Genomic DNA, 26,031 nt, shown 5'->3' with positions numbered 1-26,031 from the left:
CTCCTAGTGGCGTGGGATCCCCCAGGAAATGCTAGGCCAGTTACCTCCCCGGTGAAAGGCAGGTCGGGGTGCCTTATAACCCCAGTCCCACATCCCTGGTGGTGTTGTAATGAGCAGGGGGAGGCCGGGGCTCAAGGAGCCCAGAAGCAGAGCTCAGGCTGGCAGAGGGACCTGGGGCCACGCTCAGGCGGTAAGGGAAAGCCTAGGGGTGCAAGAGAGACCCTGAGTGAGGGGGCGATGAGTAGTGAGAGGCAATGAACAGAGCAGCCCTGTGAGTATGGGTGAGTGAGGAGGCCTAGTGGAGGCATAGTTGCTTGGCAAGAGGCCAGGAGTGAAATGGGCCTATAGTTGTAGAATCGCACAGTCAACGCTCAGGTGAGGGTAGCGTGAGATGCCCAGCAAACTGTGCTGGGGCTGACCAAGGTGAGGAGAGCTAAGCCTGAAGCCAGATGAGGCTGGGCAGGATGAGTGTGGCCCTGAGAGAGGAAAGTATGAAAGAGGCTGGGTGAGAGCCAGCGGAGCAAATGGTGAGAGACGGGTGGCATGTGAGCGGCCCTCCAGAGCGATAGAGAAGAGCTACAACTGTGTGCCCAGTTTGCTCTGGCCATAAGCTAGAGAAGTAACACCAGAGTAACATCTGTGAGGCATGGGACCCATGGAGGGGAAGTCAGAGTGGGTATTAGGCCGTTGTCAGCAGGGCAGGTAAATGGGTAGCCTCTCACCTTAGTAACAACTCTCATATTTTTCCATCAAGGCATATGGCAGGAAAGCGAAGCAGGCTGTTACCCCAGGTGCAGGGTGGCCGGTGGAGACCTGACGAGGAGGCCACCCTGTTACACAAGCCAATATGTTTTATATGTTGTCAACTTCAGTCCTGTGTTCCTCTTCATTCCTCAGATTCTGTATTGTTTGACACCTGCTCTCTTTCTCTGTAGCAATTCTTATGTTTCCTGACTGGAAGTGGACAAACTATTTGCTTCATCGACTTTGATTCTTGTCAATTATGTTTTAATCAGTATGATTAAATTCCCATTATCTTTGAGGTTTTTGCTAGAAAGCTATGTTAGATTTATGAAACTGTAAATACAATGCAGTTATAGAGGGCAGTTTAGCTCTTAGTGCAGCAAGATTTTTGGCTTCTGGTTCTTCTCTGCTTGGTCCCTAGCTACATGATATATTTCTACTAATACTTATTCTTTCATGTACATGGTCTTCAGTGCTGTTCTCAAAAGATTGTTAGTATAAATCATTTTAATAGTCTAACACAGGGATGCAGCATACATGCCACAAGTGAGTGTGTAGCAGACTAGGAAGGGGCAGGCAGCACAGTGGCAGGTCAGGCAGAAAACAGAGCAACAGATTGGACAGAAAGCGGAGCAGCCAACCAAGCTGCAGAAGGGGATTGGAGTGGCACTTGTGGCGGGTGTAGGGTTAATTTGAAGCATACCAGCCAAAAAGGTTGACTCCCAGTGTCCTAACATTAGGTCTGCTTTTATTATGGCACTGTACCCTAAATAGGGGGAGAAAGGATAACATTTATATTTGGTAGTCATTGCTAAATGAAGTGGGATGCAATCTGGCTAAAGATCAGTATAAATGGCTTATAAGCCTGTTTAACATCAGCATAGCAGTAATATATAAAATAGTATCAATTGAAAGAGATACCAAATTAAGCTGATATAAATAGATGTACTACAAAAAACTGTAGAGAACAAAGAACAAATAAATTCCCAACCTTGTTGGCTTCAAACAAAATTTAAAATTACCATTTTTTTACTTTGTCATTCACCTTGTTAGATTTTTCAAGAAAAATCTTTACCAGAAGAACCTTTGCTACATCCCATGCTTTTGTTTTTTAAATTGTTACATTTTAGGAAATGTATAGGAAATAATATTTAGGAAATAATTTCATTATATAAGTGTAAAGGCTTGTATTAACATTACTTACACTTAAGCTACTATTTGTTTGCTTACTTAGAAAAAACAGAGAGAGCTGGCTAAGATGCGAAGATGTCTGAGACCAGAGGAGTTGACAAACCAATTGAACCAAATAGACCTAAATATGCAGCATGAACAGTTAGAGGAGAGCTTCCAACAGCTTGTTTCAGATTACCGAAGGGTGCTAGAACGACTTGCTCAAGCATGAGGATTCTACCTTTCAGTACAGGAAATTTGCAGATTTCTATACACTCTGGTGACACAAATCCACAATCGCTACTTAATTGCAAAATCTCGTGACGTTTTAATCACAATAAAGGTGACTTGTGTTTTTCTGTGCATTTTGAGTATTTATTTTTTGTTATACATGTAAAATAATTGTACTTAGCTTTTGGGGTCACTTACTGCTTAAATAAATTATATAGATTCTGAGATATATTAATACTACACCCATTTGAGCTTTCTTTAGTTTTTTTCCGATGTTCTGAGTTGCTGAAGTGAATCAGAGCGTACTATTAGAGTAGAGAATTGTCATTGACTTTAAAACTACCACACAGACCTCGGAGAGCTTCTCCAGCTGAGTGTTCACCAGGGCTGGCTGAGTCTCATCACAGCTGGCTCGTGCTCTTAAGCTTTCCTTGGAGTAAGCAGACTGTAGCACGGCTCTGTCTGCTGCCTCTTGGTAGAAATGGGACCTCACAGCCCAGTTCCCTTAACATGAGGTTCAGTGCTGATCTCTGGTTTAAAGCACACCCTTTCCCAGAAATCTAACCTTGAAGGCACTCTGGGCTTAGGCTGTACCTTGTCAGAGATATTTGATAAATGAAGCAAATTGAAAGATGTAAGGATTCTAAAAACCAGCTGCTCTCTACTGTGGCTTCCATTAGATAGATACAGAACTAGACAAAACAAATACCTGTTTCCTCACCCACCTTGAGTCAGTCCTCTGAGGGATCCACCACCAGATGCCCCATTTCGTCAATATTCCCCGTGGAATTTGGATTTGATAAGTTGATTTGTTGTGGATCACAGCCATAGGAGTTTCCATGGAAATAGAGGACCATCAAGGTTTAATGGCCATCTTGTTTCTCCACCCTTTGGAATTTCAGTCCTAACACAGAAGGAACAAATCCTACATTCACAATGGAGTTTCAGTTCCTTATCAAGCAAGTCATAAGCTGTACTTAGAATCCCCAAATCATTACAAATCTCCTAAATGTTATTTTGAACATGCCTTGTGAATACTTAAATGAGTTACTTACAGGAAATGTCTTCAAAATTTTATTTTGCTGTCATTCATAATGTCTCTTCCATATACTCTTTGTTTATATGTTCCTCATAATATCTAAACATCCTAATTAAACAATGTACGCATATCACTTTGTAAGAGTAAATTCAAATAGTAGTGCTTACTGAGGTAGGTTGTTGAGAAAGCAGGAAGAAAACTCAATGATCCAATACTGTTCTTGGAGAAGGAGAGAGAGGAGCAGTCTAGAATCCAGCAGCTTTGCTTTACCCCCTCCCCTTCCCACCTCCTTATGAATAATGGGGATGGATCTTCTGCTTTTCCCCTTGAACCTTGTAATACTTGGAATGGATGTGGCAACAAGAGAAGGTAGAGACTCCCTGGAACTGCCCACTCAACCTGGAAGGAGGTCTGTAGCAACTGTGCCTCAGGCCTTGGAAGGGAGGTAAAGAATCCTTGAAGGAGTTGAGGTGTTAGAAAATTTGTAGAGGCTGGTGATAGCAGAAATAACACAGGGAGCAAGATTAATTAGGTTGGAAGGGAAGAGTTAATATCTAAGCCAAGATAAGCAGTTGGGGTAAGAGATGGAGTGCCAAAGGGTAAAAATCACCTCTCTTGATAATTTTGTGAGAGTAGACTCAAGAGCTACCACTTACTGAGTCCATCTTAGTTCCTACCAAATAGGCCTGTGTCACATAGTGGAAGCACTAGTTAAATTTGCCACATATTGAGGATGGATTGTGGGGGTTAAAAAGACAACCCCAAAAACCATATGATTTTTTTTTAAATGTTTGTGATTGTGAGGTGTATGTTCATGACTCATTTCTTGAGATTGACAATACTGATCTAGTAACACACAATCTTCAAAAAAATTCCAAAACCATAAATCATCAACTATTGATTTGTTCTGGTGTGGTTGTCATGTGAGGCCATCACTCCTCATTTCACTGTTGTCAGGTTATTAAGCACTCCAAACTCTTTGTGAGTATAATTACATGAAGTCCTAAAACCAACTCCTATACCTCAGTTTAAGCAATTACCAATTTGCCTTTGACAGCTTCACTCTTCAGTTTGCCAGAACAAAATTATTCTCACTGAAGTTGATAAAACACTAATTTAGTCGATACTATTAGACCACTCTCAATACTGTTTTGTGACTTCTAGCTCCAGCAGTTACTTAAACACATTAAGGTTGTGGGACTGTGTACTTCATTTACAAATCAACTGCACTGCTATAATGTACACAGCTCATGTTACTTAAATAAATTTAGGTCTGATAGCATGAATCATCTTTCTCTGCAACTCTTTTCTTCCCTTTCCCTGTAGTGGTAGGCTTTTATGTATGCATTTCTTATTTAAATGAATGTTCCTTCTCAGAGTGACGTAGATGATATAGTTAGTAGGGGCATGTGGAACAGGGCCTATTCCATTTGGATTCGGAATCAGCCCGAATTGGGGACAGTGATCTGATTCATTGATTCGGATCACTATCCCTGATTCAATTCAGCCAAATCTGAAGATTTGATGCTGATTCAAGGTACCAGGTGCAGCTCGTGAATGCTGCAATGCTGTGGCAGATGGAGCATCCCACACGAGTGAACCTGGAGTGGACCAGAAGTCTGCTGGGGAGCACACTGGAGGGCGCCCCCCTGCGCCCCCCAGCTCAGCAATCAGCTGCAGGGCCCTGGGTGCCCCCCTCAGACCCAGAAGGCACCAGTTGCCAAGCCGGGGGGCATGAGTAGGGGGGCATGTGCACTTTCTGGCAAACCTGGAAGTGGATCAGAAGTGCTTCTGTTCCACTTCCAGGTCTGCTGCCAAGTGCACTGGGGGCCCCCCGGCAATCCTGTGGGATGCATCATGTGCCCCAGCATCACAGCATTCACAAGCTGCCTGCTACCTAGAGGTATGTAGAAAAAACACTTAAAGCTGTGTCTGTCTGAATCTCCAAATCTTTCCAAATTGATTCAAAAGGTTCCAATTCGATTCGGAGAGATTAAAGGGTCCTTGGATTCGGAGATTCAGCCACTGATGGATTCGGAGATTCAGCCACTGAATTGAATCAGGGACTGAAGCTTCACACAACCCTAATAGTTAGTACTAATATCACGAGGCTCGATGGACTTGCTGTGATAATCATTTTCATAGATTTGCAATGAAGTGGTCATAGGAGTCGCATTCTGTGGAGCTGCAAACTGGTACCCTAATAGCACAGACATTCAATAATCCCTTTTCATGTTTTATGCATTGGTTCTTTTGAAGGACCAAGAGAGAAAAGGAAAAAATTGCCATTTGTTCTTAGCAAAAGTATTTTAAACTGGGTGATATTAGTTTTGATACTTGTCCTTTCCCATTCTTAACCAAAGTTAAATTAAATTACTGATGGTGCTACAATACACATATTTAAATTCAAACAAATGTAATACATTTATCCATCAAGATGATGCTGTGGTTCTACCAAATCACTAACTATTAATGAAAATTTTTCATAATACAAAAACATAAGGTTGGAAAGGGCTCCTGGCCTCTCAGTAACAAGTTGGGTTTTTGGTTAATTCAACTCTAATTTTTCATCCATTTTGACTACAGTCATTTTAAATGAAGACAAAGAAATAGATTCTATTCCATTTACACAATTAAGTGGACTACATTGCTTGAGCCTGATTCTATTCCACCTTGTTTGAGTCCCTGAAAACTCATAAAGAAACCAGGTGGGTAGGTCCTCCTTCCTGCATTTTTTTTATAGTTCAAACAATGGTTAGATGGAAGTAAGTTAGAAAAGTACGTGTATGAATACATTTTTTAGGGACATGAGCAAGGTGGAACTGAATTTGGCCCCAAGTGAAACTTTGTACCTCATCTTGATATAGGATTTAGAAGAAAGTTTGTTGCTTTTGAAATGTCATAATAGAATTGTTAGCTTGTACAATATTGGTTGGGAAGTTAAGGAATTCATATGCACTTAATAGATGCCTTTAGGTACTAGTTTTTGCTCTCTGTTGTGTTGTCTTTCACCACTAACAAAATACCTGATACTTGCATAGGAAGTAAGCCAAGTACTACCAGTAAGTGAATCTAAACTAAGGAGAAAATGAAAAGAGACTCAAATAACTGAAAATAAAATGTTGCTTAATTCCATTCTTCAAATAGTGAAGCTATTATTCCAATAAATTAACTTTAGGTATGGTTCTACCCTGAGAAGAAGCTGTCTAAAAATACCTTTTTATTCAACATTACCTAATCTTTGAATAAATTCAAAAGTAAATCTGTTTGCTTGGTTACTACTAGAAGTGCACCAATATATCAGTTGCCTATTGGATCAGCACTGATACAAGGGAAGTTTACATTAGCGGCTATCAGCTTTTTTTTTTTTTGGCCATTGTAGCTGATATTGCTTACCAACTGATTATGTCTTCCGGCCAGGGCCCTGGACACCTTGGTTCCCTCCCCCCCATGGGGCTGGGGGCCCTGGGTGCCTGGGTTCCCTCAGGGAAATGACAGGTTTCCCCTTGCAGGCAGGCAGCATTCTAGCCGGCAAGGGGTCCTGCTTGGGGCTGCTGGAAGCAAGATGCTATGGGCTGCCACCCAGAACACCTAGCCAGGAGTACAGCTGGGCAGCATAGAGAGCAGCTCCCTGCAGGTAAGTCTATGGAGGGGAAGGGGTATAGGGGAGGAAAGGAGTGGGGTGGGGTGCAGATCAAGGCCCCCACAGTGAGGGAGGGAGTGGGGCTGGGATTGGGGGCACTGCCCAAGCAGGGCAGTGCATGGGACCTGGGGCTGGGATGGGGAGTGGGATGGAGCCACAGGTGGCTCATCTGGGGGCCCTCAAGGGGAGGCATGTGGAGGTCATGTGCCCTTCCTTCCCCCCCAGATTTCTGTATGGGGCAGATGTAGGCTGCTCACTGAGGGCTCAGGGCTCTCCACTGTGTTGCCTTTACCCCGGAAGCCCCGTGCAGCTTACGCGCCCCCTGCCCCCACCCGGCAGCAGTAGGGGCAGGCAGGGGGTGCACAGTCAACATGGGGCTTCTTGGGCAAAGGCAGCAGAGTGGAGAGCCCTGAGCCCACAGTGGGCAGTCTGCATCTGCCCTCACCCTGCTCGGCTCTACTCCACTCAGAAACATTCCCGTGTTTAAAAATGATGGCGGCAGTGCTTGAACTAAAGCTCATTTGATTAATTTTAGTTCAAGCGCCCCCACTGCCATTTTTAAGTGCTGGTACACTGATGCATGTGATCCAGGAGGCTGCTGGAGCGCACCAAAAAGAAAGATTTATGTCAGTAATTTAAAATGTCTTACGTTATTACTAAATATTGGTTATTGGATTGGCATCAGCCAATATGGTTGGTTAATAATCAGCTGTCAGTATCAGCCAAGATGATCTTTATTGCTGCACCCTAGTTACTACAGAGTCCTATTATTTTGTAAATGTGAGCAATAAAGAACGCTAGACATGGAAGAGTGAGATGGAATTTTTTGGTTCATGCATTCCAATGATCAAGTCCAATTCTGTTGCATTCCATTATTGTTAATCCACTACCACCAGAGTTATACACAGAAATAATTTCAGAATATTGTTTCTGAATTGTTTAATTCAGGAATTATTTTAAAATCCAATTCTCCCACTTACTGACCAATGCTAAGTTTAAGAGTTCTGTGTTTCCCATGCAATAGTGGAGGACATCATAAGCACCTAAAATGAAGCAGGAAATAAACATCTCTTAAAGACAACACAGTTCAAGGGAGAAAAAGAAAGGATACCTCACCAAATCATGAAGATAATTTAATTCAACTATAAGTTCCCTTATCACCAGGCTAGGAGGCAGATCTGACCTGAAGCCTCTTGGAAAGATCTGTGAGAACTTCTTTGCCTTCCACAAGTAGTAGCTGGATTTCCTATGCTACTGATTATCACAGACCCTTGAGGATACATTTTTTCTGTGCAAACTGTGTCATTTTTTAAATTAACAGAAACACTCTGACAAAAATGTCTGTAAATGGGACTGCAAAATCCTCCCAGCAAAGACGTTTCCTTTGACTTCCTGCCTAAATGCCCAAAGTCTTAGAAAAATGGTAGCAAAGGAAAAACAACCAATGAAAATTAAGAAATGTTCCATCTGCTCTATCACCAGCTGTGTATCTCCTAACAGGCAGTACAAGTAAACTACAGATATTAGATGAACCTTTAATCTTAATGCAACTGCTCTCTCCTTTTTCCTTCTCCCCCCATCTCCTTTCCTCCCTATGGTCCTCCCACCCTCCAACCAGCAAGACTGAGGGGACCTTGCCATACCAAAGCTCTCTAATACCTCAGTGTTCTCAGCTCTCCCTCTGATTTCTGTCAACTTCAGTATTAGCCACCTTAGGGTGCTCTCTCTTGCACATACTTGGGCCAAGAACCCTAGCCTTCACTCAAAGTCCAGTACTTCATGATCTTGGTGCCCACACCAAGCTTCTTGGGTAAGGCTGTCTTGCTTTTTAATGTCTGATATTCTATCTGGTCCTCAGAAGCTAAATTTCTTCAGTGACTTCTGTATGGCTATGCCACCTTACAAGTGGACAGCTTGCCTTTCTTTCCACCCCTCCTTCCTAAATCTCTGTGGTCTGCAATGGAGCAAGTATTCGGATGGAACCTGGGCATACAGAGGTGGCAGGACAACAGAAATAGTACAGTGCTTACTATTCCAGAAAGAAGCCAGTAAAAACGTAATATATTCCTTTTTAGATCAGTAATAGATCTTCTGTATTATTATCTGGAAAAGCAATGCTTTTGAAGCACCACAGAATGCTTGCACAAGGAAACCAACAAGACAGACTGTTTCCTGACACACACTTTGTTATATAGTACCTATCCCAATATCTTCTCAGCTGAGATTCCCTGTAGATAATGCATGAAACCTGAGAAGAAATGCAACAAAGTAACACAAAAAGAAATCTGCCTGTTGTTTGGGGTAGGGGAGGGAAAAGGAACAAAAGCTTAAATTATGGTAGTGATATAAATATAGGCCTATATAGTGGGCCTCTATACCTGACACAACAGAAAGTACTTCCTATGCAGAAATATACAAAACTGCTGCATAAATTTTAATCCAGGCAATTCAAGACTGATCTAGTCTCTCTCTCCCTCTCTCTCTTTCTCTGTGTCTTAGTCAGCAGGACGAAAGTCTACTATGACTAAGGAATCTTTTCGGTTTATATATGCAATATTATATTATTTTTTGTCCTTCAGTGAGACTTTGCTGCTCTTTATCTTATTGTAGAAATGCACACAGTAGAAGCAGTGTTATTTAAGTCCTGTGTTGTATATTTTACCATACCATCTTTCCTCCCTATATCAGTTCTAGCACTGCATCAAGGTGCTTAGAGCTGGAAATATATATTTGAAAAATTATCACATGGAAGCTTGTAACTGTCACAAGAAATTGATTGCTTAATATCATATTGAGCCTCAAGTGAAGCAAAAAAAAAAAGGTAACAGTCAAACAGAAAAACTGATTTCTCATTCTACATTGGCTAGAAGCATTGTGACAATGATCAGTAAGGACTGTGAGCTTTCCCAAGCACTAATCCTAGACTAGTGGTCAGAAAGAAGTCCATTTCAGGGAATAAAGTCCCTGAATTCCAGTGATTCAGGGGTTTAGCTTGCACAGGCTTCTAGGACAACACAACTGGCTTTTACTGGGATTTCACAGCCACGAATCTAGTTCCATGAGTGAAAATAAAGGTGACTTTTGTAAAATGATACTGCTAAGATTGCCTCTTCCATAATTCCTGGAACACAGTGGCTACAAAATGAATCTCATTCTACTGATAAGATGCATATCCATGGGATAGTGGACATGCTGCTCTATCCCCCAGCTACACAATCCAGTGGGAAGAATAAAGTATGAATCCAGGATAAATAATAAAGAGAATAATAATAATTAAAATTATGATGATTAATACTCAGATACTAATTAAAATGATAGTTTGAATAGTAATAAAATGAAACACCGGGATAAATAACCATTTTTACTTTCATTAATAGTCTTTTTCAATACATTTGTGGAGTCTTTGTAACCTCCTATGAAGTGTGTAGTATTGGCCAATAACATTTTGGAAAATGAGGATCTGAGATTGCTCTCTAGTCCCATCACTGTAATAGACAGTATGAGCTAGATTGTCTATTTTATTTGCTATGACAATTTCTAAGGTCCCAAATTAAACACATTTAGATCTCCAGTACAGAGAAGCAGTTCTGAAAGTAGAAGGGAAATTTCTCCATTCACTGGAATGTCTTACTTCAGTGGAAAGATCCAAAAAACAATTCTAATTAGTTCTTATGACAGGTGATTGAATACAATAGTCTTGGGTTCTGACCATACATGTACCTCATTATTGTCTTGTTCATTGTGAAAGCTTTGGAGAAAAGCTCTGCAAGCTCTCTGTTCCCACTGCAGCTGCAAAATTTCTTCTTTTAGAAAGTGTAATGCTGTTAACAAGCCTCATATAAGAAGAATGTGCTCTAGTTGAGCTGGTCTGCACAGTTAAAGTATATTAGAATAAGCATCAATGAAATCTAGTCCAATAAGGTAGGGGGAGGCTCAGCATCTGCCTTCTTGTTTCTAAATGCATTATCATTATACCAGAGGAAGTGTTCCATCTTTGATGTCAGATATTTTTTAAATACTCATCTCCTTTCCCACGCTCTGCTTTATTTTTCAAATACAGCATGCTTTTGAGATCTTTTTCTTGTTCTCATAGAAAGACAGAAACGTGTTATTTGTTAGGAAAGTAAAAGAATTGTGGATAAGCCATTTTGTCAGAGATGTTAGGTAACAACTGAATCTAATCTTTATCTGTTTTATATGTTATGTATCACTGACTTAGGAACCATATTTCTTACTAATACTTTGTAGTTTATGCAGAAAATATGAATCTGAAAATGATGAAGCATTAAGGTTAAAATCTCAGGACATTAAGTGCCATTAAGGGTGGGGGAGGGAGGGGAATCATTCAAAGACCTAAACTGGCCCATAATACATGCATTCTCTCTTTATCATGTACATATTAATTTATTTTTATGCAAAAGTGTACATGCACCAAGAGAATACACTCCTCTATGCTTCAGAAGTTGTTGAGGGATATAAGAATACAGCTACATCTAAAGATACAAAACCCAGTAAGATCTTATTTATTTGTTTTCACTAGAAGTACCTAGACAGAGTGAGATCAGTCCTTCACATGTACTATGCTTAGAGTTAATTGGTCTTTTCTTTCTGAATATAGATAGATTTGTCCTGTATCAGTATCAAAGTTCTCAATCTAACTCTGAAAGTTTACATGTGCTAAGTTACTGAGAGAGGAAATAATTCATATCTAAACGTACATTAGAGACTATGACTAATGAGTTCCTAATCAGGCTGTCTTTGAAACTGATCCAGAGTTGCAACATTTGCAAAAGATTTGCTCTTTTGCTCCTTAGTATCACAGAGAAGAAGCAGGCTATACCAATCCTCTGATCTATATTTGGGCTTCTGGCACACAAAAAGAAACAACCCAGTGTTAGCCGTAATACAGTATATAACTGCAGCTGTTCATACAATAACCTGCCTATTGTGGGCAAGTAAATTGCCAGGATAGTATAAGAGTAGTTCTGGCATCATTTAAAATCCTTGGGATTTCCTTGCCCTGACGGCTGCGTCTGGGTCAGTTACAGTATGCAGATCAAGCTGTATAATTGATTTCCTAGTAACTGAAGTTAAATCTTCATGCTGATTCCCCTGACAGCTTCCTCCTCTGTCACTGACTAGGAAATGTTGGATAACCACCCTGACCCTCAACCCCCGTCCACAGGTGTGTGAGGTACTCTGGGCTCAGAAGCCATCAATGTGCAAGCTGCGTGAAGCACTACACTTTTTGAACAGAACTAAAAGTCAGATTTCAGCTTTCCCTATGTCTTACCAAGTAAAAGACTCAGGTGAAAGCAAGCATGGTGAGGTTCAGTCCAGTGAACTAGAGATCATGCTGCATGGTCAGAACATTAACAATACTGGTTGCATCTTTACACAACCAGTATTATTCATGTTCTGACCATGCAGCATGAGTAAGCCTTAGTGAGTGACAGGTTTACTCACCTCTTACCTAGGAGTCTTGCAGAGGAATTCCTTGTCACTAGGCAACCAAACCTCAAAGTGCCTTTTATTCCGTTTTAGCTCCGTTTCTCTCTAATTGGGATTTAGCCAATTTCATCTAAAAGGTGGAATACTGATTTCAGCCTTGAAGTCCAGGCATGGATCTGTCAGCTGGTTTATCTACTTAGTGAAACTGGCTACAAGAAGTAGATTGACTTACAGTTTGTATCTGGAAGCAACACAAGATAATGTTATTGAGCTATAGGTGATGGGCAAACCACCTGCCACATGATCCGATGCACATGGGCTAACACTTCCTGGACAACAGCATTTGCAGGGTGGTAGCTCAGCTTTAGTCTCCTCTTCCCCCCATGGCTCAAGCAGCAGCCTGCTCTTCACAGGACAGGGTAAAGCTCCTATAATTTCCCCCAGGCTGTTCCCTGAATGAGCAGGGATCCGGCTATCAGGTATCTAGGTATGTGGATGCCTGACACATGGAAAATATCGAATTTTAGTGATTTTTTTTAAATGAAATCTTTGTAATTTCACAAGGAGGAAGCAACCTTGACCACCTGAAACCTGAGATACTGCTTCTGCCTCTGTTCAAGGGAATTTGCACCATAACAGAGCCTCACAAGAGAGCTGACAGACACCTTACCAGCTAAGAGCTGCCTGCCCAAAGGAATTTTCCATCTCTTGACTCCTCTGTGAAATCCTATTAAGTATGAACTTTCATTTGTACTCAGGATAACTTTTACCATCTTTTCTCTGATGCCTGATGAAGGGTGCTTGTGCCCTAAAACTTGCAATTAAAGATTTTTTTCCTGCAAAAATCTAGTTGGTCTAATAAAAGATATCACCTCTACCACGAGCCCTGGGATCCTGCAGAAACCTGGAGTCTACTTCTGGTTCATGAGCTTCACAAAACGTTTATCTGCACTCGGAGGAAATGAAAAGGTTACATCCTCATAACCTCAGCCTTGAACGTGTAGCTAGAGGGCTGCCAACTCCATTTGCATCTATTCCCGGAGGTTTCCTCACATGACGAAATGACATTAATGACTGATCTGCTGTACGGAGTAGACTATAGGCCAGGAAGGCAAGTGCAGGTTACTACTGCATTAGAAAACCCACGGGACTACTGTATACATTGGATGTAACATTTATTTGACAGAATGCCCTATCATTTCTCTCGCGGGTGACCCCGGCAGTCTCTGGGAGGCTGATATCTCATTCCCGGAGACGCCAGGGCAATGCTGGCGGGTTGGCAACCCGGTGTAGACCCCTGCTCCCCTCAGCAGGGAGCTCTGCCGCAGTCCCCTCCGAGTTCAAGTTGCCTTCAAGCCACATCGCAAGCTGCGCGCGTGCGTGTGTGCTCGCATGTGCGTGCACGCGGGCGTGTGCACGGGGGCGCGCTTGTGCACACACGTGTGCCCCGGTGCGTGCGTTTGCTCCTTTTGGCCTACTGATGTCGCTCGGGGAGTGCGCGCCGCGCCTCCCGACGGCTGCCGCACCTGCCGCCCTTGTGCCGCGCTCCCTGCGGAGGGGGCGGGCGAGCGAGGCCCGGGGCGGGCCGCGGCCGTGAAGCTCCGCCCCCCGCCGGGCCCCGCCCCGGCTCCTCCCTCTGTCAGTTGCTGGGCGCGCCCCGCCCGCCCGCGGCCACGTGACCCGGGCCCAGCCGTCCAAGATGGCGGCGCCCAGAGCTGCGCGCACGCTGCGGCGCGGGGGTGAGTGCGCGCGGGCTCTGCGCTGAGGGAGCGGAGCGGAGCGGAACGGAGCGGGCCGGGCCGGGGGGAGGCACAGTCACAGTCACGCTGCCCCCGAAGCGGCCCTCACACCCACTTCTTTTCCTGCCCCCCCCGAGGGGGACTGCACCGCGCGTGGCAGGGGCGGTGACACAGCAACGCCCCACCCCCGAGAAAGACGCTGACAAACTCAGATAGCAAACCTTTCTGCTCCTGAGGCTGCGTCTCGCACGGGAACAACCTGAGTTTAGCTGGAAAGGTAGAGTGCTGTGTGGTCTGCCCATCGCGGGAGGAAGTGTAATGTCTGCCACAAAATCATGGACCGTGGAGGAAAGACTTTAAGCAACACCGTGGTTTTTCCAAGCAGATGAACATGTGGTCACAGACCAACATTTCCTCACAGGATTTCTGTAGCTCGAGAAACTTGAGGATTGTATCTACTGCCAACAATTAGAAAATTGTCAGACAGCTTGGAGAGATCTGTAGCGAGCACACACACACGCGCACAGCTTGAGATGTGGCTTGAAGGCAACTTGAACTCGGAGGAGACTGCAGCAGAGCTCCCTGCTGAGGGGAGCAGGGGTCTACACTGGGTTGCAATTTTCTAATTGTTGGCAGTAGACACAATCCTCAAGTCTCTCGAGCTACAGAAAGCCAGTGAGGTTATGGTTAAAACATAGTTAAAACTGCCTCAGCCACAGGAACCTTGTCTGCACTGTCCCCTATTGCTAGCACCATCCTAGCCCTTTTACTTGTGAAGCTCCAGAGTAGATAAAGCAGTGTGGTTCTCAACTGTTTCAGACTCAAAATGACCCTCATTAGACTCAAAGTACCCCTCCATAACCTCTGCAAATTGAGCAGCAAGCTGTTTTTAAAATTTATTACAGTGCTCACCTCTTTGCAGAGGGGCCACACACAGCACAGCCCTAAATCTATAGGCAGAAAAAAAATATCTTCCTTTGGCCTTGGTGATGAAAATGTACTTACATTTTTGAAAGCCTGTTAAATAATCTGTTACATCAACAGAGCATTAATTATAAGTGTGAAAAGCATCCTTAAACTCCACTTTGAATGACAGCATAATGTTAATGTATACAGTTACTGTATAACAAAAGTTCAGTCTCTTGTCTCATGCCTGTTGTTCTGCTGTTGACTTTTCTTTTTGATTTTGTCCAGAAACTTTGAAGTAAGTTTAAAGTTTGAAAATATAAAAGCCTTTTCTTTATAGCTAGCAGCAAGCTTTGTAGGCAAAAGGAGTTTTTGTGGTAAGTGGTGAAGGGTTTTGGTAGTAAAGAAATCCCCCATTGTGCAGTTGAACTCATACCCAGGAAGATTCTCAGTGTTTCTCCTTCAGAATCTAAACCTGAAGAATCTAAGTCCCAACAGCCAAGATCCTCCCTTTGTCACATGTCCTTTGAATCATTGTCTTGCCAGTCCCTCTTTTACTTGGATGTGCCATCTGTGGTGTTCAATACCATGTAGAATCCTTCTGTCCTGAGTCTCAAATGAACTGGGCTTTACTGTAGCAGCTCAGACCACCTTTCCTTAGAATTCAGAGGCTTCTAAAACTGGTAGTTTTTTCCAAGGCTTCTTATCTAAAGCAATGGCTCCCAACCTTTGTTAGACTGAAGGCACCCTTTGCTAGACTCAGAGCACCCTATGAAAAATGCCAGCTCTTGGCTGTCACTCATTTTTTTGGCTACGGAAAAATACTAGAGTGATTCTTCTGTAGCAAAGAACTCAGAAAGATCACAACCATTCAGAAATGTTTTTAACACTATAAAATCATATCTGAAATCTCTGGGTTCATCTTGTGAATCATGTTTAAGTGTTTGCACACCTAACAGTGCTAAAATTGCATGGTACCCTGCAGCACCCTTACAAAGATCTCATAGCACCCCAGGGTGCTATGGCACACTTTCATTGGGAATCAGTGATCTAATGTGTCAAGCTCTTGTTTCAAGAATTGCGTTTGTGTGACGGACCTCTAGAGCTGTTTTGCCCTGGGTTTTTCTTTTTCTTTAGACTGCTTACAAATGTGAAAAAACCCCAGTGTTCTACTTTCAGCTTGGTGCGCCCCTACACCAAGTACAGCTCATGCCCAGAAGATGTATCATGTCAGTTTGACCCAGCTCACCCAATGTCTGTATAGGTCACGTGCTTCAGCTGGGCTTTTTGGTGCTTTTATCTAATAGCTGATTGAATCAGCTATTTGCTATAAAAGAACCAAAGAGCTCCACTGAAGCACATGATCTATACAGACTTTGGGCAAGTTGGGTCAAACTGACGTGCTTCTCTTTGGTAAAGCTCTGGTTTTGGTTTGTTTTTTTCCCCACATCTGTCAGCGGCCTCTGTGATCTAAACTTATATCTGTATCCATGTCTATTCCAAGTTATTAATTTTATGTTGGTAAGGTATCATACAGCCCTTGAGAGCTTCTATCTTATTCACTTTCCTTCTCAGTTCTGCATTTCCAGAAGTTTAAAAAGCAAAATCACAAAGGAGTTCATAAAGGGTTGATGAGGCTGAATCAAATTTTCCCTGAATTGGACAGTGCAGTAATTTAATTTAAAAATACTAAAAGATGGAAAGAATTGAAATTAGATTGCTGTTGATCTAAGAAAACCCATTCCACCTAAACTGAGTATAAATTACCTTTTTGTCAGTGTGTCTTAGTGATATAATTTCATATTTTTTGAACATTTTAATGTATGATTAAGAAGAGTGTTCTCAATGATGGAATCATTTCTAGAGACTGAGAAAATAAGCATATCTGAAAACCTTGGGGGTGGGAAATTTGCTAGTTGGGTAAATACCCTCTGTTGGGTATTAAAGGGTTTTTGGCTAACTTTAGAAAAATCTATGTTTATTAGGTAAAAAGAAGGTGGATTATTTTGCTAAAATAACTGTTTTGTGTTCTAAAAGAAAGTGTGATGGGGAACTTAATCTAACAGATCATACTTTACTGTTTGCAGACTTGCATTTCAAAATATGATTCAATACCAAGTGCAACAGAACCACTTAAGAATATGAGTAATCTGCATGAATGGAGTTTGGGCAGAGCTGTGTTAAATGTGCTGTTAAAAGTATTCAAAAGAACTATATTCAAAAGTATTCTTGCAAATAGGCTAAACTCAATTTTGCTGTAACCATGTTTGAACCATATTTAAGGCAAGTTTTGCAGTCAGCGAAGAGGAGACCTAATTGTATTTACCATTTTGAAAAGGAAAATTAAGAGACAGCCAAAACATTGAAACATAAAAATGGCATGCTGAGCTTGCACAGTATGCATTTACACATTAATATGGATTATATGATGTTACATTGGCTTCTAGGTGATCTAATTGCACATTGTGACAGTTTTCAAGTGTTAAAAATAATTGCACCGGTGACATTCCATTGCTAATAAAAAAATAAAATCAAGGAATTACAAAAACCTACCTACATAAAGCAAACACAATCCAGAAGGGTCTATGACATAACAGTCCTCTTGTGGAAACTGATTTACTGATTGTAGACATATAAACCATTATAATGAAGAAGTTCCTCCATCTTTTGTGAGCATATTTCTGTCTTCAGAACTATGTAGTTGCTGGAAATATATTTACTTGGAAATTAAGTGAGAGTCCAAAATCTAATGGTCATAATCATGTGTGACTTCCTTACTCATGACATATTGAAGTACATAAAAAAAGAAGATTCTACTTTTAAATGGTTCCTTTACCATGGACCACGATAAGTGCTTCTGCTGTGTCTTATATTGTTTCTTTGTTTCTGATAATGAAACAAGACTCTAGAATATTGATGCTGCAAATAATAGGACATACTTTCAAAATTACATAATTGCAAATCTGTACCTGCGTGTATATGTCCAGAATATGTTTATGTAACCATCCACCAGGCTTGTGTATAATGTGTAATTTCTTGTATATTTTGGCTATTGCTTGTGCATTTGGTAGCTAAGTATGCATTTGGATACTGTATTCAACTAGAATACTGGAGCAGTATTTGTCATTCCTAAAAAATAGTGATGAAGCCTGACCTCACCAATTATTTTGGAATTGCCCTGCCTGCATGACTTGAGAGTTGTATAACAAACATGTCTGTAGTAAACCAAGTGCCTGTTTAATATCTGTAGAAAAAAAAGACATTTTAGAAAGGTTTGAGTTTTTCAGATCATGAACGGCACATGCCCCTGGCGGCTGGGGGAGCATGGCTATGCTGGCGACAGCAGGAGCACAGTGGCAGGAGCCTGACAGCGGTAAGCGCAGAGCTTCTGCAGTGCTGTTGGGGGTGAGGGGTGGGGGTGGTGAGCACCAACCGGGGTCGGTGACCACCCGCAGGCGCCAGGGGCGATTGTGGACCGCTCGCAAGCGTCACCGGCAGTGTTGGCAGTGGGGTGGTGAGCAGCAACCGCCCGCAGGCACCATTGATAGCATCAACAATACCTTCTTGCAGGGGGTGCACTGCCAGGCTCAGGGGGTGCACGTGCACCCGCATGCACCCCCTACACATCACCCCTGTTTCGGATTATTGATTTTTTTAGTATTTATTTAGTATTATTATATTATTCTTTATTTATTTTTGATCAAGCAAGGCTTCCTTAGTACCCCAAGTTAATCAGTAACATTTTTTTTCTGGGAGAAAGAAAACAAATAGGAAATTCATGTTGTTGGCAAGTTGAAAAAAAATAGTGTTTTGATGCATAGACGAGCACCTCAGAATTTGGTTTGGAGCAAGTGCTGAATGTCTTAGAGGACAAGCTGATAATTTCTTGAAGTTCCTATGTTTGCCCCTCTGAGAAGTTTGAATCAGATTTAATATTCTTGTCCCTGGCCCTAGACTGATTATTGCTTGTCCTATGTCCCAGCCTAAAGTGATTTTAGTAAAAAATTACATACTTCTAAGGAAAAAGAAAATGTTTTCTGGTAGGATGATCTTCAATGAAAAACTCAATCATTTGAAACTGCACAGAGGGTTAATAATATTTGATTAAATCCAGTTGGGGATGGATTAGTGTGTGTGTGTGCACATGCATTTGACGTTTGATATGGTTCTGTCACATGAAAAACCTTTAAAAATACTTCTGGTATATTATGTTGGACTCTGCAGCATCTTTGCATGAACTGGTGTGTAGGCTTATTGCTTGGAGACAGAAAAATAAAGTCCCTACTACATGTCTCTTTTCTTCACATCTCTTGCTTTCAAAACTTGCTTGATTTCTAGAAACCCACCCCAAACCAGAACAATCAGCCTAGTCTCCTGGGTATGAGTCAGTTACAACCTTTCCAGTTTCAGCCAGCTTAGAGGGAATAGGATTCATCCTACCACTTCGGGACCTCTCTTTTTACCAGCTTCTCAAATCTGCATGTAACTCCATCCAGATCTGCTGTGTAGTAGATGAGAATCCAGTAACTTTTTCCATGGCAGAGCACCTTTTTGTATTGTCATGTATAATGCTTTATAGAATCTAAACATTATTCTGAATAATTAGAGGGATTAGCAGCATTATAAGTAAATGCCTTCCTTGTGCTTAAATGGATTCCCCAGTTTGTTTGTTACTGTAGACTTTCTAATTCACTCCATTAAATGCCTCTACCTCCATCTTCCTTTTTATTGAGGAATTTGCTAAGTAACATGACCCTAGCTACAGCGTGTTCAGGAAAGTAACTGACCTTCAAATGGCCCCTTCTTTTTCCTCCCCACCTCCACTTCCAGCTTATATCAAAGTCAACAGAAACACATCCTGCTTGCAAGATCTGCTTCCAACTTTAGATTATATCTTCTGCTCCTCTTTTCCTATTTGTTTTTTACATTAAGTCACCTGGAATGTGAGTCTGGTCTTTCTTGCTTTGGCTAGAGCTTTTTTATTGTGTCATGTAACATTCATAGCAAGGATGAGGGTGCTGAAACATTAACAGGAGCACATGGGACCTGCATATGGCACTGTTGCACTTAGATGCTCAAACCAAAATCCTGGTGCTTGATACTTTTTTAATGTAGCCTTTTGGCTAAGATCCCTGCCCCATAGAATTTGCAATCTAAATAGCCCTGACAAACAACAAGGGGAGGATGAAGTATTATTTCTATTTTACAGATTGAGATATGGAAGTACAGAGATGTGTTAAGTCTTTGGCACTGGCAGAAATTGGACCTGATATCCAGAATCCCACAACAATGCCTTACCCAAAAGGTCATCCTTCTAATCTTTGAAGATAAATGGGTGGCAAAAAAGCAGAGCTCTTAAGCAGTTGGACTCACCATCCATTTCACTGTCAGTTTTTGAACTTTCACTTTCTTCATTCTTTATCACTGAATAATTCTTCTCCATTTATCGTAGGACTTTCTAAGCTAGAAAGGATTGGAATTTCTAATGGAATTCTACTCTTAGTATTTATATTTTAGCCTAAGATTGAAAATAGAATCTGTTTTATTCTTCACAGAGTGTTGTTTTACTTTCTGCTAGAGATAGGTCTTGGTTGGAAAGTACAGATCAGAAGAGGAGTGTCCTTAAGTCAAGCCAGTCCTGAAGCTGCACAGACTGTTGGAGCACCTTTGATGTAGTAATAACTTTCCTTCATTCCTCCCAGTCTTTTGCAGTCTTTATACAATCAGTTTTAATCCCATCCATTTTTTGATGGTGGTGGTCCAGCTTGTCCTAGGTCTTCCTCTCCTTTGTCTGTCCGCAGCACCCTGCAGGACAGTGTTGGTAAGGGAGCCTTCTTAAAGTTCAAGAGTAGTTGAGTCCAGAAGTTAGGTATGAGCTGGTCTTTGCTGTTTCCTTCTCACTCAGCTTGAATAATGAACTAGGTCATACCATGCCTTTTTTCAGTTTTGTTCCCTTAACCTACCACAGTCATGTTGGTTATATTTCCAGTATTATGATTAAATGAACAAACAGCTTTTTTATTATTATTATTTTTTAAATCTAACTTTTGGACCTCAAGTAAATGGACTGTGCCCCTTTAAACTACAGACCCGCTTTCTACATTTAGTTAAATTCATTTCTCTCTGGTCTTAACACTGAATTTCATTCATTAGTCCAGAAGCTACTTGTAACAGACATAGGCAAAAATTATGCATACCAGAAGAGTTCTAAAATAGTGTGTCATGTACGTTGTTTAGTTCTGGAAAAACAATACGCTGTTTCATTCCAATAAAATTCCAAGTCCTTCTCGCACGCTATGAAGACTGATTCATTTGCATCAGTGCAGAAAACTAAGAATTCAGGATTAGGGGCAAAAAAGGCCAGCATTCCAGTTTGGATCTGAAGTGAAGTTTGCTCTACAGGATAGAATCTTTATGTTATCAGGTTGTATTGCTTCCTCTGTACTGCGTGCTTAAAATGTTATGCTTATTTTCAAGAATTTTTGGCTACTTCTGAGCCAGTTAATAGACTTTTCGTAGTTTGGGATTGTCTTTGGTGTCAAACCTAGCCATGTAGGTTTTTTAGATATACCAGACTTCTTCCGTCACCCGCTGAAATTTAGATGGGTTTGATTTGAAGTCCTGGTACTGATTCTCTTGATTCTTGAGCAAATTAAAACTAAAGCCCACAAGTCCCAGTGTGAGCAGCATTAAGTCATAATTTTGTCATCAAAACAGACTAGATACTATTTTAAAATCAGAAATGATTCTTCTCATGGTCTGCAACAAAAGGAATTTTTGGATTAAAACTATATATAGGCTTCATAGATGCATGCAGTTTTCACAATTGTTATTAGGGTGGTATGAAAAAATTCAAGGGATCTATTTTCAGAGTGTTTAGAACCTAAATTCTCAGTGGAGAGAATTGGTAAGTATTGCTCTTGTTGGCAGTTTAGGTATGCTTAGGTGTTAGCGTTGGGCTGCTCACAATGCTACTATTGCCTAAGCTTTGTATGAACAAAGACAACACATCGGTTGCTATTGCTGTCAGCCCAGCAGCTTTCACCAGCATTAAAATTCAGTTGTTAAATATTTTGATGAAGCAGGGGGGAGCAGTCTGCTCAGTTGCTTGTTTGCTTTTTCATCTCCCTTTCCCCTGCCAGTATACTGGGCTCTTTTCCTTGGTCGTTGTGGCTGTTGTAGGCATTTCCACTTACCTTAAATAGTGTTTGTATCTAACTTGCACATTTAGCCTAAATGTTATGATACTTATGTGAGAGAGTTGCTGAAAGTTTACAAAGTTGCAGTGTATAGTCTAGTTTACAGTTACTGCATCCTGTAGAAAGAAACTGCTTGGATAAAGTAGCGTTTAAATTTCATTTTTTAGTTTTCAGTTACGTATTTCTGGTAAGTTCTATCACCACTACTGTTACTTGGCGGCGCATATATTTAATCGAGTTTAGACAAGCAGTCTACCTGGACTTAGGTCCAGATGAACTGTTGTAACTGATGAACATAATCCCTCTCGGTTAAGGAATCCAAGACCTATAGCACCAGTATTTCCAAGGGGAGTTGAAAGAAAACTGTTCAAGCATCAGCTTTTTCTTTGATTATTTTCTCTGTTATTCCTACACAGAATCACTGTGTACCCTTGTGCTAGTGTACATTGCCACAAGGGAAACTTCTGAGTGGTTTGTTGGTGAAAAAGACTCTTTAAATATACAAGGAAAACAAAAATAATGAACAAAGCACTCAGAAGAAAAGGTTACTCTGACATTTCTTGATAATTGTTTACTAATAAAGTGATCATTTATTTCATAAAATAACAAAAGAATTCTTATAGTTCTATTATAATTGTGTTAATGTTTATCACATTATTAGCTAAATTCTACTACTGTGGGAAATAATAGTGGTAACATTAATTTTTGGTGTTAAATGTTTATTTCTTTAGTCTGCCTCATTCTATTTAGAATGGTACGCCACTTAAATACACAAATAAATTACTTTAACTGCATAACATTATCTTGGTGGGTCTTTCATTAAAATTGTTTTTATGATTGCAGGGTAAGTGTTAATATTCAATCTAATTAAATGTAATTGCATTTCCTGTGTGATTTATTTTTAGCATGATTTAGCATGCATTTATTTTTTATCTAAAGCTGGAAGCTGGTCAGGCTTTTATAAGAAAAATAAAGATTTAAGATGGCACAAACAGCAGCCAAGTTGAGGCCCATATTGTTTACAATGCACAAGTTAAAAACATTAAAAGAAAACTGTTCGTTTTATGGGACACTTAATATCTATTTGACCTTCAGCAACTGCCTCTTTCTTATTTTAAGCCTCCATTGTCTTGTTATGCTATGGATTTTTTTCTTTACTGTTTTGGGTTTTCTTTTCAGTTTTTAAATTTGAAAAAGGAGGATAATTTGAAGGTTTTTTTTTTATTCCTAAATCAGCTTTTCTGTCATGGTGGACTGGGCACCCAAACTTATTCATTTTTTTTTCCTGTTGCACAAGTCTTAACCTATTGTTGCCTTTCCTTATCTTTTCCTATATTGCACAGTTCTACTGAGGCATGTTTAAGTTTTTTCCTGGTAGCTTGAGAAATATTGTGATGCATTTATAAGGTGACCTCCAGTGGTAGAAAAATTGGTTTGGGGCTATTTTTGGTTTTGTGATATATAGTTTTTTTCATTTTGAACTTGGGTCTTCTTTATCTTGGAAATCTCTATAGTGGGGAACCTGTGTAGTTGTAGCAGTGGTTCTCAACCTTTTTAGACTGAAGGCACCCTTCTGTACCATTTACTAATTGAGCAGTATTCCATTCCAAAAAAGTAACTTTACCATGCTTACCTCTTTGTAGAGGGGCCAGGCAGTAGGAGTAGTGGGCCAGGCAGGGATGAGCCTGAAGCTACTCTTATCTGCTTATCTTTTCACACCTGGCTTATCTCCTGCACCTTATGACATCCTTCAAGAATCTTGGAGTACCCCAGAGTGCTGAAGTATTTTGGTTGAGAATCATAGGCGTATGGCATCACAGGAGTGAATGCTGAGAGGGAAGATGCTTATCAAACTACTTGAAAACTTTTACTTATGACCACTCACAAACATCTCAGAAAAAAAACATGTCAGTGCTACATCTACTTTTGCCCCTTTGGTTAAGGTATGTCACAGAACTAGTTCAGTCTTGATGTTCCTGATGTCAAAAATAAGTAGGATAAAAATATTTTCAGGCCTTTCTTATACAGTGTTATGATGTTAACTGTAGTAAAACAATCTTTTTGCATACCATTAGTAAGAGGGAGAGTTCTTGTAACTTGTATATAAAGTTAGTCATGCTCATTCAAAATTTTTGATGATTACAGAAGACTTGAGATATTAAACTGAGTCTATTACTGGTATTATGGGGGACTTAGAAACCCCAGCTAAGGTTGAGGTGCTGTTGCACTAAATCCAAAGACTGTAGTACCTGCCCTAAAGTGTTGGGACATAAATGGTGGAAGAGGAAATGGGGGTTCATAAAAAATGAATTGACCTGCCTGGAGGGAGACTCAGGTCTCTTGAGTTCTGTTCTAGCATCCTGTCCACTGGACCACACTGTTTATCTTTTCTGCTGATTTGTCTCAGTGGGCCTTAAAGATCCCATGGCATGTGTACTTGGCAAGGTCTTTTTTCCTGTGTTATGTGCAAGTGAGTGAAAGGTGTGATCTGAGCACAGGGCTAGGAACCAGACACTCTTGGATTCTGAGCCTGAATCTGACAATGCCTTGCCTTGGACTTGTCATTTAACCTCTGTTTCTGTTTCTCCACCTACCAAATGGAGATGTTTATCTACCTCACAGGTGTGTTGTTGAGATTAATTAGTTGTTTATAAAGCACTTTGAAGATGAAAAGCCCTATAAAAAATGCTAAGTATTATTATGCATGAGCTCTTGAGTGTATAATGGTTGTTTCCCTGCACAGTGTTTAAAGCAATTTGTGACATCCCAAGTATGAAAAGCGTCATATGAAATTAAAGTCTAGTTTTTGCTTTTCCCTTAAGGAAAAGTCACTCACATTGTATGTCCATGGGTTTAACTTGGAATTAGACTATATACCTGCCCCATTTGCTATTGATAGTAAAACTGTGAAAGTTAGATCATCTCATGAGAGGATCTGGCTTCATTCAGTTCCCTCCTCTCTCTCCTACCCTACCTGTTTCTTTCCTTCTAACATCTCAAATCTTTAATTTCCTTCCCTTTTGCCAAAACCTTCCTCCATGCTTTAACCAACCCTTGCCTTCACTAGTGTGATCTTTCCCTCCCTGACTAGCAAAGCTCCCTTTCAATCCAGTCTAATAGGCTACTACTAAACTTTTTCCCCCTCTAATCACTGGCATCAAATATATTCACTGCCTTCTTGTCACATTCTGCAGTTTTACGCAGCCTGCCTCTCGTACCCTTTGCTGCACTCCCTTTTACTTTCTTCCGCTCATGCTTTTGTGACTTCTTCTGTGATGCCTCTTGCTTTGGAAGCAAGCTTCATCTTCTTTTAGTGCATAAAACAATCACCTTTACTTCCTTAAAACCCCTCCCTCTCACATACAATAATTCCATGACATGCCTACAATCTGTGAAGCAAACAAAAATGCCAAAATAAGAAGCAAGGGTGTTTTTAGTGATACTTTTTATTAGCCTAACAGTGTAATTGGGAGAGATGTTAGCTAAACTTTCAGGAACAAAGTATCATTCCTCAGATTTGGGAAAGAAGAAGATACAGTCAAAGTTAAATTCTCTCTCTCAAAAAAAGATAGCACAAAAATACCCCTTGCTCTCCTCTTCTTTCCAGGACCATCACAGTTATAACACCCCAACCCTACTACAAATAAGAAGCAAGATTTACTGGTTTTGAAATTGGACTATCCTGTTCTTGAATATCTATCTAGTGCAGGGGTAGTCAACCTGTAACACAGGCTTCACAGGTGGCATGGGCATCTTGTGTGTGTAACACGCAGCGGATTAAGGTGGGGATCAACAGCACAGCAACAGAGCAAGAAGCATAAAGCAGTGCAAGAGATCAAGCATGGTGCAAAGTGTAGGGACTAGAAGGCATAGCAGCAGATTGGGTAGAGAGCAGAAAACAAAGTGGCA

General features: G+C 41.0%; 2 protein-coding genes and 1 long non-coding RNA gene across 5 annotated transcripts in view; all 3 read left to right on the top strand.

Annotated features, from left to right (window-relative positions):
• Window positions 1-2,277, top strand: part of HAT1 (histone acetyltransferase 1) — a 44,495-nt gene extending 42,218 nt beyond the window's left edge. For both annotated transcript variants that reach the window (XM_059727287.1, XM_059727288.1), the window contains exon 11: window positions 1,979-2,277. In XM_059727287.1, the coding sequence (XP_059583270.1) occupies window positions 1,979-2,146 (168 nt within the window). In that variant the 3' untranslated portion in view covers window positions 2,147-2,277. The remainder of the gene's footprint in view (window positions 1-1,978) is intronic.
• A 2,784-nt stretch (window positions 2,278-5,061) lies between these two features.
• Window positions 5,062-13,123, top strand: LOC132250392 (uncharacterized). Its single transcript, XR_009462098.1, has 2 exons — window positions 5,062-6,821; window positions 12,843-13,123. It is a non-coding gene; the product is annotated as an uncharacterized LOC132250392 (long non-coding RNA).
• Window positions 13,124-13,936: 813 nt separating this feature from the next.
• Window positions 13,937-26,031, top strand: part of METAP1D (methionyl aminopeptidase type 1D, mitochondrial) — a 55,744-nt gene continuing 43,649 nt past the window's right edge. For both annotated transcript variants that reach the window (XM_019480586.2, XM_006265905.4), the window contains exon 1: window positions 13,937-14,017. In XM_019480586.2, coding sequence (XP_019336131.1) covers window positions 13,978-14,017 — 40 coding nt within the window. In that variant the 5' untranslated portion in view covers window positions 13,937-13,977. The remainder of the gene's footprint in view (window positions 14,018-26,031) is intronic.

Source organism: Alligator mississippiensis, chromosome 4, assembly GCF_030867095.1.
Source record: "Alligator mississippiensis isolate rAllMis1 chromosome 4, rAllMis1, whole genome shotgun sequence".
In the NCBI taxonomy this organism is placed as follows: Eukaryota; Metazoa; Chordata; order Crocodylia; family Alligatoridae; genus Alligator; species Alligator mississippiensis.
The sequence above is the reverse complement of the archived record's forward strand: the minus strand, read 5'-3'. Positions and strand labels throughout refer to the sequence as shown.